Source organism: Chaetodon trifascialis, chromosome 23, assembly GCF_039877785.1.
Source record: "Chaetodon trifascialis isolate fChaTrf1 chromosome 23, fChaTrf1.hap1, whole genome shotgun sequence".
Taxonomy (NCBI): Eukaryota; Metazoa; Chordata; class Actinopteri; order Chaetodontiformes; family Chaetodontidae; genus Chaetodon; species Chaetodon trifascialis.
The window spans coordinates 3,272,161-3,288,437 of NC_092078.1; the positions used below are offsets into that span (position 1 = coordinate 3,272,161).

The window sequence follows — 16,277 nt, forward strand, 5'->3', positions numbered from 1 at the left end:
AGAGCTCCACACTAATAACACACACCGAACAGAAGGATTCGCAGTGTGTGTTTCGCCTCATGTGTGCATAGTGTGAGGCCACGTCTGCATGTATGTTGATCAGCACGCGTGCGCGCGCGCGCGTGCGGCGTCTGGCTGAATCCCAGCCCTGTGGAATCCTTCTGGACAGCGGAAGTCGTTTCCTGATTGCTCGTCTCCTCGGTAGAAAAGTAGCTGCATTGTTTTAGTTAATTCTCCCATCAACCGTAACCAACACACACACAAACACACACACAAACACACACACACACACACACACACAAACACACACACACACACTTATTCTCAGAGGGTTACCGTTTAACCTCTACAGAACATGGAACAGAAGCTGGGCCTGGTTTGGTGTGTTTGTGTGTGGCCAAAACCTACTGAGACAAAGATCGCTGGTCAGATACGAAAGCTTCAACGGAGGACAGTCTGCTGCATCCCAATGCTTGTTAGTGTATGTGTGTGTGCGTGTGTGCGTGTGAGAGAGAGTGAGAAAACGAGAGAGAGAGAGAGAGAGAGAGAGAGACAATGGTTTGGAGGGTAAGTGAGCATCAGTGCAGCACAGGGGCAAAACACTAAATGAATTAGATTTACAACTATCTGTTTGAAGTCAGATCATCCACACGCTGCTGTTAAAGGGTTCATCCAGTCATGTGTTCACAAAGTGGTGAAGCTCGCTCCATCCTGAGCCACTGAGCCTTTCCAGGACGCCCCTGGACGCTCACCTGTTACCGATGAGCCTGTTTACCTGTGGAGTGTTCCACATCTTTCCCAAACTTTGAGATCAGGGCTGTAGCTTGACTCCATGGCTCAGTGACAGAGGACGAACAGAGGCAGAGGTGTGAGTGTACCTGAGGTGCAGGTCTTCAGAGTATTTCAGACAGGCGTAGATGAACTCTTTGAGCTGGCAGTAGACTTTTGGCACAAACTCAGAGAAGGGAAGCTTCTTGGGGAAGGGAAGCTGGAGGAAAGAGGAAGAAAAAGTGAGATTTTGTTCACACCTTGCAGCTGAGCGACCTCACACAAGTCCAGACTTAACTCCTCTACCTTTTCCAGTTCGGGGTCTTGCAGGGGAAACTGGGAAGTGTAGTGTCTGTACTCCTGCTCTGTTGAGACTGGGATTGGACTGTAGTTATCCTGGTCCAGCACCTGCCTGCAGAGGAGAGAGAACCAAGTTCACAGGTAAATAATTCCCATCAGCCTCTCTCTCTCACACACATACACACACAGACACACACAATCATCCCATTGGGGGTCATTCTGATGCTTGAGGTTTTCTTACCACCCTCCCCTCTCTCACCACCCCCACTTCTTGTTGGCGCTCCAGAGTTCGGACGTTCCAACGTTCCATGGAGAGGCCGTGAACCGGAGAGCGCTCCCTCTCCAACAATACAGCACAACATTCCTGCGGCTTCCCCAGTGAGTGTTTGTGTATGTGTGTGTGTGTGTGTGTGTGAGAGAGAGAGAGAGAGAGAGAGAGAGAGAGAGAGAGAGAGAGAGAGAGAGAGAGAGAGAGAGAGTGTGTGTTTGTTTGTCCATTCTCGCTCCAAGTCCCACTGGTGTCACTGGACAAAGGCGATGGTGAAACAATGGCATGTAAGCCCAAATACACACGCGTGCGCGCACGCGCACGCACACACACACACACACACACACACACACACACACACACACACACACACACACACACACAGATATAGATGAACACAGTCTTGTAAGGGTAATACCCATTCTGAGGGGCAGAGAATGTTCCGGACGTTTGCTTTAAAACACTTCCTCTCTCTGGCTGCTCGTAAAACTTCAAAACCAGGGCGAGGAAGTTTCCCACAAACCATCGCGGGTGTGCAAGCGTGTGTGCGGCGGTCCCATAACTCGGTTCGGCCTTATGACCTCATTACTAGAGAGGGGAAGGTCAGTGCAGCACGCACTCTCTAATGCGTCCTCGGCTACTGAAAAACAACGCCCAAACGCGTGCGCTCTCCTGGTCGCTTTCTGCCACACGAGCGGCAGATGTCCGCTCGTCTCGCGGCCGTCGGTACCTGAAGGTGACGTTCCATCTCTTGAGCAGGATTTCTCCGTACTGCTCCCTCATCTCCAGCAGCATGTCAAACAGCTGTGACACCGGGAAACCGTAACCCTGCAGGGGAGGAAAACCAGAGCGGACAGTCAGAGCTGTAGAAACCCACTCGTCATAAGACAATTCCATAAAATGATTCAACCAATGAGGGTTGGAAAAGGGTTGGGGCACAACAGCGTTGGTCATTTTTGGGGTTGTACTCGTACTAACAAACACTACTGTATACGTTGTTAAAACAGGATTAGCACACGTGAGACCCGAGCCCGTCCTCACCACTAAAATGGCAGCATAGTTCAACTTTACCAGCAGGCTTGACGGCCCATTTTCACGTTTACTGTTAGGCGGCGACCTCTAGTGGCCGTATTAATTATGACGGAAGCAAACGAGGAAGTCAGGTGATGCAGAATAAAGAGAAAGAAAGCGCGTGTGTGGAGGAAGTCGGGGTGGACGGATGCGTCAACAAACACGAAACTACTGTTTTACAACCTTACGCTACATGACGTACTCACGCTACTTACTAACCCAAACCACGATCTTTTCCTAAACAGAAGCAAGCAGTTTTCATGCCTAAATCTAGCAAAAAGTGACCGTTTAAGAACATTAATGAGCTGCAGACAAAGATCCGGTACAATGAAGGTACTCTCCACCTGCGATATGACGCTTTGGGAATCGATCTTTTCAGCCGTTTAGGTACGAGGACGTGCTGCAGGTAGAACCCTGGCACCACTGAAAGGGCAAAAGAGAGGTCAGAGGCTTTTTAAAGATGAAGAGATGAGGGTTAATTCAGCCATTCAGTGACACCTCATCACTTCAGTGAAGGACTTTTGGGCATCGCACCATCCATTCATCATTTCCCTCTCACTCATCCACAAATGTCTTTCCCGTCCGGTTTTTACCCACATCCCCTCTATCTCCCCTTCATCCCTCCATCCTCTCATCCATCACACTCAATCCATTCAGGCTCGTTCATACGTACGGCGGAGAATAAATATATGGAGGGCAGACTGACATCAGATGATGAACGTCCATTTCTAAAAAAGGTCGATTTAAGAAAGAAGGTCTTTCTTTAGAGATTGGCGGCCATCCATTTTCGAACTACAAAACACGCTTTGAACAAGTTTCATGGGCCCCTGAGGTCAAATAGCTTACATGACATGTGCCAAGATACCTGAACACAAGAAGGGAAAGTACACAGAGACCAAAATAGAAAGAAAATGGGATGGCAAGCCTTTCCTTTCTTCACAGCGTGCAATTAATCACACGCACATACCTGCAGTGTATCAGCAAAGAGGACAATGAGGTTCTTCAGATCCAGCACCAGGTCAGGGTTGTCACAGTACGACTGAGGAGAAGACGAGCACGTCAACAGTGCATAGACGCTTTTTGTGCTCTCAGGTGTTTATTTGTATTTGGCTTGTGTGTCCTTACAGAGTGCGTCCTCAGGGCGGCGACGATTTTGGACAGCGCCAGCTCCCAAAGCTCCTCCACGTACGCTCTGTTGACCAAACCCTGCGTGGTGTGCAGGACGTGATCCTCCACCACAAAGAAGCTGCAAGAAACAAACGGAAAGGTCAATTTTCCATCATGTTTTCTGGCACTCTTACTTCATCCTGCTGCACCCTCTTCTTCTGCAGTGCTTTAATGGCACATGACTGCAGAATTAGCACCAAAATAATGTTTATTTTGATGTGCTAAACATATCATAGCATATCATCCTTTTTATTCAATATATAACATGCTAACTCATGAGCTTCAGAGGTGCTGGTAGATGGATTTTGTTCTTTCAGACAGTCAGGCTAGCTGTTTGTCCTTGTTTCCAGTCTTTATGCTAAGCTAAGCTAACTGCCTCCTCACTGAAACTTCATACTTCATGGACAGATAAGACAGTGACATCCATCACTGAATCCTGTGACAGCGTGGCCTCTTTCCTCCCTCAGACTTTGGTGGACAGTTTAAGTGAATCCTGATAACTTTTCCAGAAAAGCCGCCATGAACACTCAGTGTGAAAATCACTTAGAAGTACCAATGACAGCCGAGCAACTGGCGCATTCATCCAATCAAGCACGGAAAGCTGCCGGTGTCTCCGCAACGCTTCACACTCGTCAATCATATGTTGCTGCTCTCTTCAAATGACGCCTGTGTGAAACGGATCAAATCGCCTGCAGAGTGACTTCGGTTTACGTCCAAAGACAACACGCCTCACTCAGACCAGCGCCCACTGAGCCTCGCCAGACCACAACCAGCCCCGCCGGTGCATGGTCGGTCTTCTCTTTGTCAGGACTGAAGAGGGTAAATACCTACGGATCTCCAACTTTTACTGTTTGTCACATATATGATGATTGAAAGAAATAAATCAACTATGAGGGAAACCTTTGACGACGGTCATTTGAAGATGGGTTTAAAATGATTAAAATCGAGGGGGTCATGGTCGGGCTTTAGAAATGGTTGCGTCTTTAAGGCAGGAGGGAAAGCCAACAGGAAAAGAGGGGTATTTATAATGGATAGCAACACTTAAAAACCTCTTAGTAAGCAAAATATCCAAAGTAATATAAATATTTGCTTGCTTTTCATCTTTTTTATCTTTTCTTTTAATGCTAATCTTTGTTCTAATCCAAACAAGATAACTATCTAGTATGTACATTAACAGCTGTCACCATCTGCATCGTGCAAATAAAGGTTGAACGAATAAAAAAAGGCGACTTTGACAACAGGCTGTCAAGCTGTCACAGAGAATAAGAGCAGGATGAAATTACAGAAAGACTGCTGGAGGTGAAAAGGATGACTGGTTGGACAAACGGATGGATGGACGGGTGGGAGATGAGGGGAAGAACAGACGAAGGGATGACTGAAAGGTTGAGAAACAGCGATGGATGAGAGACACAGGATGGCACTTTCCAAAACCTCGAATGGGAATAACAGACCTGAGGGTGTGTGCACCATTGTGTGTGTGTGTGTGTGTGTGTGTGTGTGTGTGTGTGTGTGTGTGTGCGTGTGTGTGTGCGTGTGTGCGTGTGTGCGTGTGTGCGTGTGCGTGTGTGCGCTAGTGTCCAGCCTTGGCTGTGTTTATGGAAGTGTCTGCTCCAGTCAGACAGACAGAAGGAATAACAGCAATAAGCCAACTGCCATCACACACACTCTATCAATCGTCACCACTGTGTGTGTGAGTGTGAGTGTGTGTGCGTGTGTGTGAATTTGTGTTTGATTTCAATGGAGAGAATTGGATGGAGTGATGGATGAGAGGAAAGGTCAAATGAGGGGGAATGCAGGCAGAGAGGGATGAAAAAGGATGGGAAGAAACGATGGAGGAGAGACGAAAAGCCGTCAGATGGTCAGAAGTCACTCGAATGAAATGAAACGAGGTGCCGCGAAACGCCGAATGTTTGCTTTCACTCAGAGTTTCTCTTTCTCACCGTCTCTCACTCCACCCTCTGCCAAGCTACACAGGAGACTTACAAAGGGTGGAAGGACAGATGGATGGACGGATGGACGGAGAGGCGGGTGAAGGGATGATGTGGATGCTCAGATGGGTGTCCGGATAGAAAATCAGAGAAAGGTGGATGAAACAGGAAGGGATGGATGGATGGAGGGAAGGATGGATGATAAACGGACGGCTTAATAGAATGACTAATAATTCTTCTTCTTCTTCTTCGTCTTGCTTCCATTTAGCGGTAACAACGCTGTACGCTTTAGAACTACAGTTCCCATATTTTTAGGCTTTAGGGGATGTAAACAGGAAGTGTAAAGCTGTTGAAGTTAGTTAGCAACTTGTTTATTTTAGCCTTTATTTGTTTACATTTTAGCAAACCGACACCGTTTAACAATTAGCTATTAGCAGCTCCTGGCTGCACCTGTTGTGGATTTACTTTGATGCTGAAGGAAACCTAAAAAAATTATGACTCTCAGGCAACTTCTGGAGTTCTGGAAGCAGCGTCTTTGTTTTTATTCCTTTTCCAATCAGATTGGTGGACACATTATTTGTTGGATTTTGATGCTAATCGCAGCTCGAGCCTTAAACATAATGTTAAAACATATGTTGTTTGGTACTTTGTGTGAGGAGCTAGAGCTACACATGTTCAGTATGTGTAAAAGGTGCAAATGGCAGAAGAAAACAAGTGCAGCATTTCTATGAATATAGGTATGAATGCACATATTTTGTGAAATAAACTTTTCTTTCTTTTATGTTGAGCTGAAGACACTAAAGATGAAGAGGTACAGATGGACTGAGGGAGTCAGACTTACCCGACAATCTGATTGAAGTACCGCCTGTATCCCTCCAGAGTTTCATGCTGGAAATATAAAAGAAAGAATAAACAAATACAGAGAGAGCGAGAGAGAAAGAGAGGGATGAAGAGTCCAACCAATCAGCACCTTAACTTACCTGCTTTAATGAATTTACGTAAACAACGTGATGCTGGTGTTATTTTTCATATAATAAACTTATTTAAAGTTGAACGTTTCATTGGCTTTGACACATTTACAGCATCAAATATCACATTTGTTCAATAAGTCATAGATTAAGAAGTGTATGTGTGGGGGGGGGCAGGCGTAGTTAGCAGTGATTGGACACTAGAGGTGCACATACAAACACACAGAGTGACGGTGGGGGGTCATACCATGTTAGAGTGGGGCTGCAGCACGAGGCGAGCCTGTTTCCTCCTCTGCTTTCTGTAGTAGTTCTCAAACACATCACGCAAACCCTAAAACACAAGTTACAGGTCAGAACTGTTCTCCTGTGGTGATGAGTTCATGGTCCCAGCTTGACAGTCTTCCTTATGAGAGACCATGACAAGATTCAGGTAATGGCCTTATAATAACTTTAAACACTTTTATACTATTTTAACACATAAAAAACAAACCAAAAAAAACAGAAATCATCTTCTTTTTGCCCTCTTTTCTCCATTTCAGCTATTGAAAGAATCAATAGCTGCTCAAAATTGAGGATTTCACACAACCAGGCACAACATTTTACGAGCTCGCTGGACTTTTAAAGACTTGCGAACGCCAGCCTGGTTTCAGTGTGTCAGAGCACCGCCGCTGTTCAACCTTACGTCTCATTTCCAGCTGTCAGGATTACCCAGCGCGCGCTCAAAACTGGAAAACGTACCACGGTCCAAGCTGTGAAGCTGCACTTCATCGCTGACAGTAGCGAGGGACGCTGCCAAATGTTTAAAGGTTGTTCGAGGCCGTTATTTATTGTAGGGGAGGATGAATTTAATGGGGTATTAAACCGAAGGCTAGAACCACTGAATGATGGGAAAGTTGAGATAAGGTCATGTGAGAGAGAGTGTGTGAGATAGAGAATGTGACTTTGATGACTAGCACTGGTTGCGGTTCAGTTTTGGTTGGCGTCACTGGTCAGACATCAAAACTAAAAGCCACACACACACACACACACACACACACACACACACACACACACAGAACACACAGAATCAGCTCTCTAAACTTGACCTCGTATCTTTTCCTTCCATTACACAGAAGCTCTCCTCTTATCTCTCCCTCTGCTGTGTGTGTGTGTGTGTGTGTGTGTGTGTGTGTGTGTGTGTGTGTGTGTGTGTGTGTGTGTGTGTGTGTGTGTGTGTGTGTGTGTGTGTGTGTGTGTGAAACTTGTGGTCTATCTAGAGCCCAGACCAGGACCCGGAGTCCTCGGTGAGCTCAGAGATAAGAGCCCAGGACTGGACAGATAACGTGACATGCCCCTTTTACCTTGAAGGCCAGACCACTACCAGCACACATGCCTCCACGCTGCTGCCCGCTGGGCTCCGGCGGTCACATGCACACACGCTCATAGTGACCAACGTCTGCTATCGCCGTGATAGGACGCGCTAAGATACGGGAATAAAAACACTCTGGGAACTGAACAAACACGTCTGTGTTTTCCAGAACTGTGCCGTTTGAGCAAGGTACAGAAACCCGAAGCAGAACACGTCAGTCGTTTGTTACCTCCGTCAATGAGGTAAAGGTGTCTGGACTTTCAATCCTTACTGCAGGTCAAGCTCTAAAACATGGGCTCCTACATTTCCCACAATGCAAATACTGTAATATTATTTGGTTTGAGACTTAAAAAGTTTCCTCCTGAGCAACAGAAGACACTATGCGACATTAGTTTCACAGGCTATGAGGCAACTCTAATGTCAAATGAATGCTGTGGAGTGTCCCTTTAATGAGATGCTGTAGGGGACTTTTGATTGAAGCGTGTTTTCTAATTAATCTGACCCTCAGCTGAACAATGTGCATTGAAACAACCTCACAAAGTTACAAACAAAACAATAAAGTGGATGGTGGACGTACGAATCTCACTGGTCGAGATCTGGACGGTGTTTTTGAACTGCATTTGGTTTGATGTCATGAGGCGACAAAACCGCATTCTTTAATTCTTTAATTCCCAGTTTGACCGTCAGCCGAACAATGTGTTTTCAACCTCAAATGACCGTGAACCCTTCATTATACAGTGCTCGCTCTCCCCGAGAGAGAGAGCACAGAGGTGAAACACAGGGCTGAGCGTGTGTGTGTGTGTGTGTGTGTGTGTGTGTGTGTGTGTGTGTGTGTGTGTGTGTGGCATAGTGCCGCATAAACAGTGGATTCAAAAAGGTATACAGAAAGGGCAACACAGAGCAAGCGAGAAAAAGAGAAAAAGCAGAAACACAGAAAAAGAAAGACAAAAGAAACAGGAGAAAGAAAGAAAGAAAGAAAGAAAGAAAGAAAGAAAGAAAGAAAGAAAGAAAGAAAGAAAGAAAGAAAGAAAGAAAGAAATATGGAGCACAATCAACATGGAAAGAGGAAAAAAGGAAAAAAAACAAACCAGCAAACAACGAAAAAGAATTCAAGAAAGGAAGAAAAAATAAACAATGAAGAGATAAATATGGTCAAAACATCTGGTCACACCAAAACGATGTGCAGTTAAGCTCACAGACAAGTCACGAAATATTTGGTTGTAAAAGCTTCCACGATGACAACGCTAGCGGCTAACTTATCTCAAACATGCTAGCGCTCATCAGATTCAATAGCTTCTCTCTCCTAGGCTGCTAACCCTGCTAGCATTGTGTTCTCAGTGAGTATCAGCTAGCAAGCTAACTGGCTAACAGGACAAGGAGTTCATGCTGTTTATTCAAAGAACATACTTGGTTTCTACTGATTGCCTTGTGACTGTAACAGGTAGGATTTAAAAAAAAACAACGTATGCCAGCCAATAACAGCGCACAGGTGAGGTTGAGCCTCTACAAAAAGGTGACAGGTGCCAGACCCTGAGCGACACATATCCAAGAGGAAAAACACAAATATAGTGAATTGAGACAGGTAGGCGCTGACAGTTAGCTTCATTAGCATGCTAAAGTATTTATCCATTACAACAAAATGCAGCATTCCTGCAGTAGCAGCTAGCGCCTTCTGGTGGCACCCAGCTGAATATCAACCAACAGTAAGTGATCGTCGCTGCATCGTGCACCTTTAAATGGTTAAGAATAGCTGCAGCTGGCTCGCTGTGGAGCAGCTCAGCGCTCCGGTCAGATGGGCTGGCTGCCGCCTCCCTCTCCTCACCTCCCCTCTGCTCCGCGTCCTGGACCTCAGGCTCATGTTTACATTGATCACAACTCTGTCCGCATTACGTGTGCGAGGGCAACAAAGGAGGATTGTTCGGCCCGACGTTGCTCGGCTACGGCTGGAAAATCGCGGGGTTTAAACGAGGAAAAGAGGAGGAGACGGAGGAGACGGAGGGAGAGAATGGACGGAGGAGAATGTGGTGGTCTTGATTGCAAATGGGATTCCACATCCAGGTTTGCTAGAAAAATAAATGAATGTTACTGCCTGTGTGAGTCGCTCTCATTTCACAATTAAAGTGTGTGTGTGTGTGTGTGTGTGTGTGTGTGTGTGTGTGTGTGTGTGTGTGTGTGTGTGTGTGTGTGTGCGTGTACAGGATTTTCCAGTCAAGCCCCCTGCCCAGTACAGCAAACTGTGCTGGACATGCTGGTTTTCTTTCCTAATGGTGAATCCACGTCTCTGCCCAGCGGCCTGTCACTCAAACCGCTGTGACACCGCTTTAATGGATAAAACAGTTTCAGCCGAGTGTGTGTGTGTGCGTGTGTGAGAGAGCGAGGCAGAGAGGAGCGAGTGAGCGAGCGAGCGAGGCTGACCTCTGAGGTGAGGAGGTCAGACCTTTCAACACCTTCCCGAGACAGAACGCACTCCTTTCCCTCCTCCTGCGTCTCTCATCCTTCAATCTCTCCTCTCCGTCTCCATCCTTCATTTTCTTCCTCCCCCCTCCTCCCCCCTCCTCCCGCCCCTGGAGTTACCCCTCTCTCTAATCTCTCTCCCTCTGTGTTGTGTTTTCACCCTCGTCTTCCTGTTTTTGCCCCTTTAACCTCCCCCTGACCTCCCTCCTTTCTTCCCCCCTCCTCTTCACTCCTTATCGCTCCGTGGCCGATTCACTCTCTCCTCTCTCCTTCCTGTAAACGCCGCCGCTGCGCCTCAGCTGACCTTTACCCTCCCTCCTCTCGTCCTATCATTCCCACTTGTTCGTCGTTTTTCTCCTTCTGGTCATTTTCTGCTACTCCCTCTCTCTTCTCCTCTTATTGCTCTTCATTTCACCACATTCCTTCCTCCTCTCCATCCCTGTTCTCTTCATCTTCCTATCATTTCATCAAGTCTTCCTCCCTTCTTCCCTCCCTCTCTCACCACCACAAAACGTCCTGCTTCTCACCCTTTTCAACTTTTCTGACCTCTCTCCTCTCCTCCATCCCCTCCCTGCTCCCTCCCACCCTCGCTCACTCTTCTCCTCCTTCACTCCTTCCATCATCTCGCCCCCTTTACCCTTTCTCTAACCTCACTCTCCCTTTCTGCTCCCCCCTTCATCGCTCTTGTTGCCCGTTCATTTTCTCCTTCCTGTCAAAGTTCATGCACTTCCTGTCCCCCTGCCAGAGAGCCCCCCAGACACACACACACACACACACACACACACACACACACACACACACACTGAACAGAAACAGCCGACCCTCTGGTCGTGTTGGCCCGGTCACAGCTCCGACAGGCCTGCACACACATACACGCACACACGCACACTTATAGACGCACACGCGCGCGCACACACACAAACACACCCCAAATGTGCAACTAAGCCAGTCATGGCCAGTCAACACCTACACCCACGTCGCTTTCACTTTAACTGAGATGAGACACACGCGTTCTCTCTTTCTCTCACACACACACACACACACACACACACACACACACACACACACACACACACACACACACACACACACACACACACACACACACACACACACACACACACACACACACACACACACACACACACACACACACACGCGCAGCAGTGGTTGGAGTGAAGCCAGGCTGGAGCCGGAGGCCTCGTCTTACAGCATCATATACCTCTGTACACAGCCTGCGGTAACGCTCCTCGTTTGGGCGACGTGACCACACTCTGAACACTGTGAGATCGTCACCAATCAGGGACTGTAACCACGGCGGTGCCTCCTTTGATGTCTCTGGTTGTATTAGCTCATTATGGAAATGCATGCAAATTCATTAACAGGAGCGCTTTACGGCAGTGTTGGATTTAAAGGATCGGTGCATTTCTAAAGTTTGTTTATAGACCCCAACTGCGGCAAATTCCTTGTATGCGAAAGTGTAGCATAATGAACCGTTTCCTGATCCTGATAACATAATAATAAATCAATAAATACGTCAAGTGTAGAACTTCATCTAGCAGCTGTTTCCAGAAAATATATGCTGATATCTAAAATCGTATCTACACATGACAGAAGACTTCCTCCCACATGTCCCTCATGCTCACCACCACTTAAACTCATCACTGAGTCAAACAGGAATCAGAAGTTTTGAATTTGGGCTCATGTCTCCTTGATTAAAAAGCATCAAAACTGGATTTGCACCACAGATCATTGTTACTTCAGTCAGCCATGTGTGCATGTTAGCAGGACCGACTGGCGGTGAGAGCTCATCGTCATCAAACAGGCCGTTCACGCTCGTTCACGTGTGCTGAAGTGCTCGTGGATCACGCTGAGGATGAAACAACACAAGCGACAGATGAACGCTGTGGAGAGGACTGACTCACCAGCACAGTGTAGATGTGCAGACAGCGGTAAACTGGAGAGAAGTCCACCAAGTCGTGAGCTCCCGGGACCTGCACAGAGAAACATTAATCAGGCTGGACGAACAAAACACGAGAAGTTCAGCTGCTTCACTGCTCACGACTCTTTTCTCATATTCAGCCTTTTTCTTTATCCACTATTTTTCTTTAAACATGTTCACAGAGCAAACACTAAGAGTTTGTTTGCAGATGACATCATGTCGCTCTTTTGATGGAGGGCAGGAAGTGATTTTCTGCATAGGAAGCTCTACAAAACACACTGAAATGTTGATGTTTTGCATCGTTTACGATTGCTCGAATCGATCAAACCGAGAAACCACAAGAAGCTTTTATCGAGTACCAACAGTTGTTGTTCATAAGAGTGAAACATTGACTGAAAAATACCAGAAAATGCTTGTTAACTGTCTGCGGTCAGGAGGAGTCGAGTTGATAATGGTGGAAATGGTGTAACATTAGCTATTGTTTTAAAGTAATAGCTAAAAGCAACACGACTACACATTAGCGTTAACGGTTTCAGATAAATAATGTACCCTGTCTTGTTTAGCCATGATCCAATGCAAGGGTGACGTACGACATACGTTCTGATTTTCTCTCATAGTTTCATCTAAACTAGCACAGTGAACTTTCCTCCATCTCGTCCACTATGGTTTTCACTTCCTGCCCTCCGTCTGAATTTAACGTCACGTAATTGCAAACAATCTATTAGACAAACAGTTTTGTTTGTGAAATAAGTTCCAGTCTCTCTTTCTTGACAAGCTTTTATCACTTTATTTATGTTTTCGCTAATCAGTTGCGTCATTTTTTTGGAATAAACATTGGCTGAGTTTCACAGTAGTTGACAGAGAGACATAGAAGCACAAAGAGAGAGACGAGCAAAGCGTCCTGCAGCACTTCATTACTTCGTCTTCTGACAGTGTCACCAGCCGTTCATGCCTCCTTTCTTTCCATCCATCCCTCCGTCTAACCATCCCACATTCCAGGCCTTCCTCTCTACCCACATCCTCTGTCTTCCGGAGAACAACACAGTGGCAATTTACCCATTTTAACACACACACACACACACACACACACACACACACACACACACACACACACACACACACACACACACACACACACACACACACACACACACACACACACACACTAAAACCATGTGCCCTCTTGCCCTCTGGAAAGTTTGCTTTCTGTAAAAATCATTGGAGGCGCAGCACAATGCCAGCTTTGATGTAACCGCACACACGCACACACACACACACACACACACACACACACACACACACACACACACACACACACACACACACACACACACACACACACACACACACACACACACACACACACACACAGTCCTGAAACAATGCGAACACACAAAGAGTCACAGCACTTAAAGGCAGAGGTGGAGGCAGAGGAGGGACACAGAGGACAAAGAGAAAGGAGAGACACAAGCAGGTACATGGAATTTAAAGTTTAAAGGCTGGAAATGAATGAGAGAAAAAACAGGCAGAGGTGACATGAAAGAGAGGGATGGGATGATGGGAAAGTGTGAAAAAAAAGGTGTAAAAGTGAACAAGAGTTAGTGAAGGTAAGAGACAGTGAAGGTAAGAAAAAGGCCAAGAAAAGAAGAACAAAGGCAGCAAGGGAGGAGAGGATACGGAGACACAGGGGGACGACTGTAAATGAAGGGAAGGGGAGGAAAGGGAAAGACATGGCAGGGGCAGGGATGGCGTGAGGAGACGACGGCTGCGGCGATGCCAACCATCGGCGCCAACGCGGTCGTAACCCTGCTGGCCGCGGGGTCAGGCCTTTGTTCGAGCCAAGGTCTTCCCGTGAAGAGGGTTGAGTCAAGTTTACAGGACGTAAATAAGCCGAGGGGACGACAGGGACCTTAAAACAGAATGGTAGCACAGGGGTGACAAGTTCAGCTCTATTCTCTTCAGCTTCATTGTATTTGGCTTTCCTTGAGTGTGAACAACAAGGGCTGCAAAAAGGACTTCTGATCCCGCGAGGGATGGCTTCAAGAGTTCAGTGCCGAAATGTTTTCTGTCCGTTTTGCATTAATGACCGATATTCTACAAGTTCGTCTTCTGAACAGTCTGTAAACATGTTACTGAAGGACTCAAACGGCCAGCTCGTCTTCAAACTGGTGTAACTGCGGCCGCGTTTCTTAGATTTTTGTGGCTGAAATGAAGCAGTGTCACCTCCTGAAGTTTCACTGAAATCTCTTCCAGAAATTACAGAAACATGAAATGGTAAAATGTGGCGGACTCTGTGGTAGAGGACCTGCTCCCTCTGCAGATATAAAGCGCTCATTCAAAGTAAACAAAACAACACATTACACACTAACGACAACATAACTTTGAATATTATATTACATCTCTGCTCTGAATCCGACACACTGGAACTGCATAAGCAACTGTATAAACACAGCTGAGGCATGACAGTCGCTTAAAGGTGAGTCTGAGTGTTCAGAAAGGGGCTCAGGTGGGTTACATGGACTAAGTGCTGCTCTAGATCAACCACAAATTCACCAAACCCCACCTCAGACCAACAGACCACTAGACATAAGAATGCACCAATTAGAGGTGGAAGAGGTTTATAAGGAAAGGAAAGGAAAGGAAAGGAAAGGAAAGGAAAGGAAAGGAAAGGAAAGGAAAGGAAAGGAAAGGAAAGGAAAGGAAAGGAAAGGAAAGGAAAGGAAAGACAATTCAAGGGAAAGAAAGGACACAAAGAAGGACGAGATGAAAGAAAAGTGACTGGAAATGGAGAAAAACCAAAGAGAAAGCGACAGTAAGTAAGAAGATTATCAGGCTTTAGAGCAGGTTCAAACCCGTCAAAGGTTTGATCAGGACCAACCAATCAGAGATGGACGGGATGATGGACGTGGGTCAGACTGATGTTGGAGACTAAAGGTCACCTGCTTTCATGTGTTCGTGTGTGTGGTTGCACTTTTCTCACTTCATCATCCTCCTCTTCATCCTCCACATCCAGGATGCCAGAGTCCTGTTCCGACACCGGACTGCCACCCTGTCCTCGGCTGTCCGTCCCCGCACCCGCTGCCGCCTCCTTCCTGCCGCGTCGGCCAATCAGAGCCCTGGGCTGCGTGGAGACGGAGCTGTCCAGCGAGCGCTGCAGCTGGGCCTGGAGCGCAGAGAGACACACAGACAGACAACAGTCAAACAGACGCTGGACGTGGTTTTGTAGCTTCTCTCCCTGAACCTGTGTTTTTCCTACATTTCCCAGAACACTTTTCAAAAGCCACAGAAGAGGAAGGGGAACTTGTTGCATTTAGGTTTTGGCGCAACTTCACAGCAGCCGAGTCTCTTTGATTTTCAGGGTCTGACACCAAAACCAGATGTTCACTGATAACAAAGACACACCTTCTGCAGGCAGACTCCACTGTAACGTGTCACACTTTGTACGAGGGATGCACAGAAATCAAAAAATACACCAGCAAACAAAAGGGAAATGCAGCTTCTGTCAAGAAAACAACATGCAAATCCTCCTGGGCGTGCGAGCAGTAACGCCTCGCATTTGCACGATTCCCGTTTTTAAGAGTTTCAGGAAAAGCTTTGAAACTGCGGATGGTGTAATGAGGTCACCGGTCGAGACCTTTGAGTAAAACCTGCCACTCCTTGTCCCACGAAAACACCCGTGGAAATGACCTATAAAAGTGATTCACCAAAGCCCCAAAGAATATACCAGAGGGAAAACAGCAAGACAGGAAGGGAAGAACAGGAAGGATGAAGAGTCCAGAGAAACCAAAGAAAGCAAAAACAAAGCGCACTTTAAAGATGACTTCCATGTTTGACCTGCGCTTCTGGCTGTTAAAACCTTCGTTTAAATGGTCGTATCTACGCGAGTATCTCAGCTGTCGTCTGAGCGATCATCTTATCAGTGAAGTTTCCCAAAATACAGACACTGAGCAGAAGGTGGGACAAAGACAGCAGGAAATGGAAATCCAGCGCAGTTTTCCACAGAACAATGCGATGTGTAACGCAACATCTGATGCAAAGTGTGTCCTGTCTCTGAAACCATGTG

At 46.7% G+C, this 16,277-nt stretch overlaps 1 protein-coding gene across 1 annotated transcript in view; it reads right to left on the reverse strand.

The window, feature by feature from the left end:
* Window positions 1-16,277, reverse strand: part of exoc6b (exocyst complex component 6B) — a 72,491-nt gene that overhangs the window by 39,706 nt on the left and 16,508 nt on the right. Inside the window, exons 7-15 of the mRNA XM_070993086.1 lie at window positions 15,195-15,377; window positions 12,198-12,266; window positions 6,718-6,801; window positions 6,344-6,390; window positions 3,533-3,653; window positions 3,375-3,446; window positions 2,067-2,164; window positions 1,075-1,180; window positions 879-988 (exon numbers count right to left, since the gene is read on the reverse strand). Of these exons, the coding sequence (XP_070849187.1) occupies window positions 879-988; window positions 1,075-1,180; window positions 2,067-2,164; window positions 3,375-3,446; window positions 3,533-3,653; window positions 6,344-6,390; window positions 6,718-6,801; window positions 12,198-12,266; window positions 15,195-15,377 (890 nt within the window). The remainder of the gene's footprint in view (window positions 1-878; window positions 989-1,074; window positions 1,181-2,066; window positions 2,165-3,374; window positions 3,447-3,532; window positions 3,654-6,343; window positions 6,391-6,717; window positions 6,802-12,197; window positions 12,267-15,194; window positions 15,378-16,277) is intronic.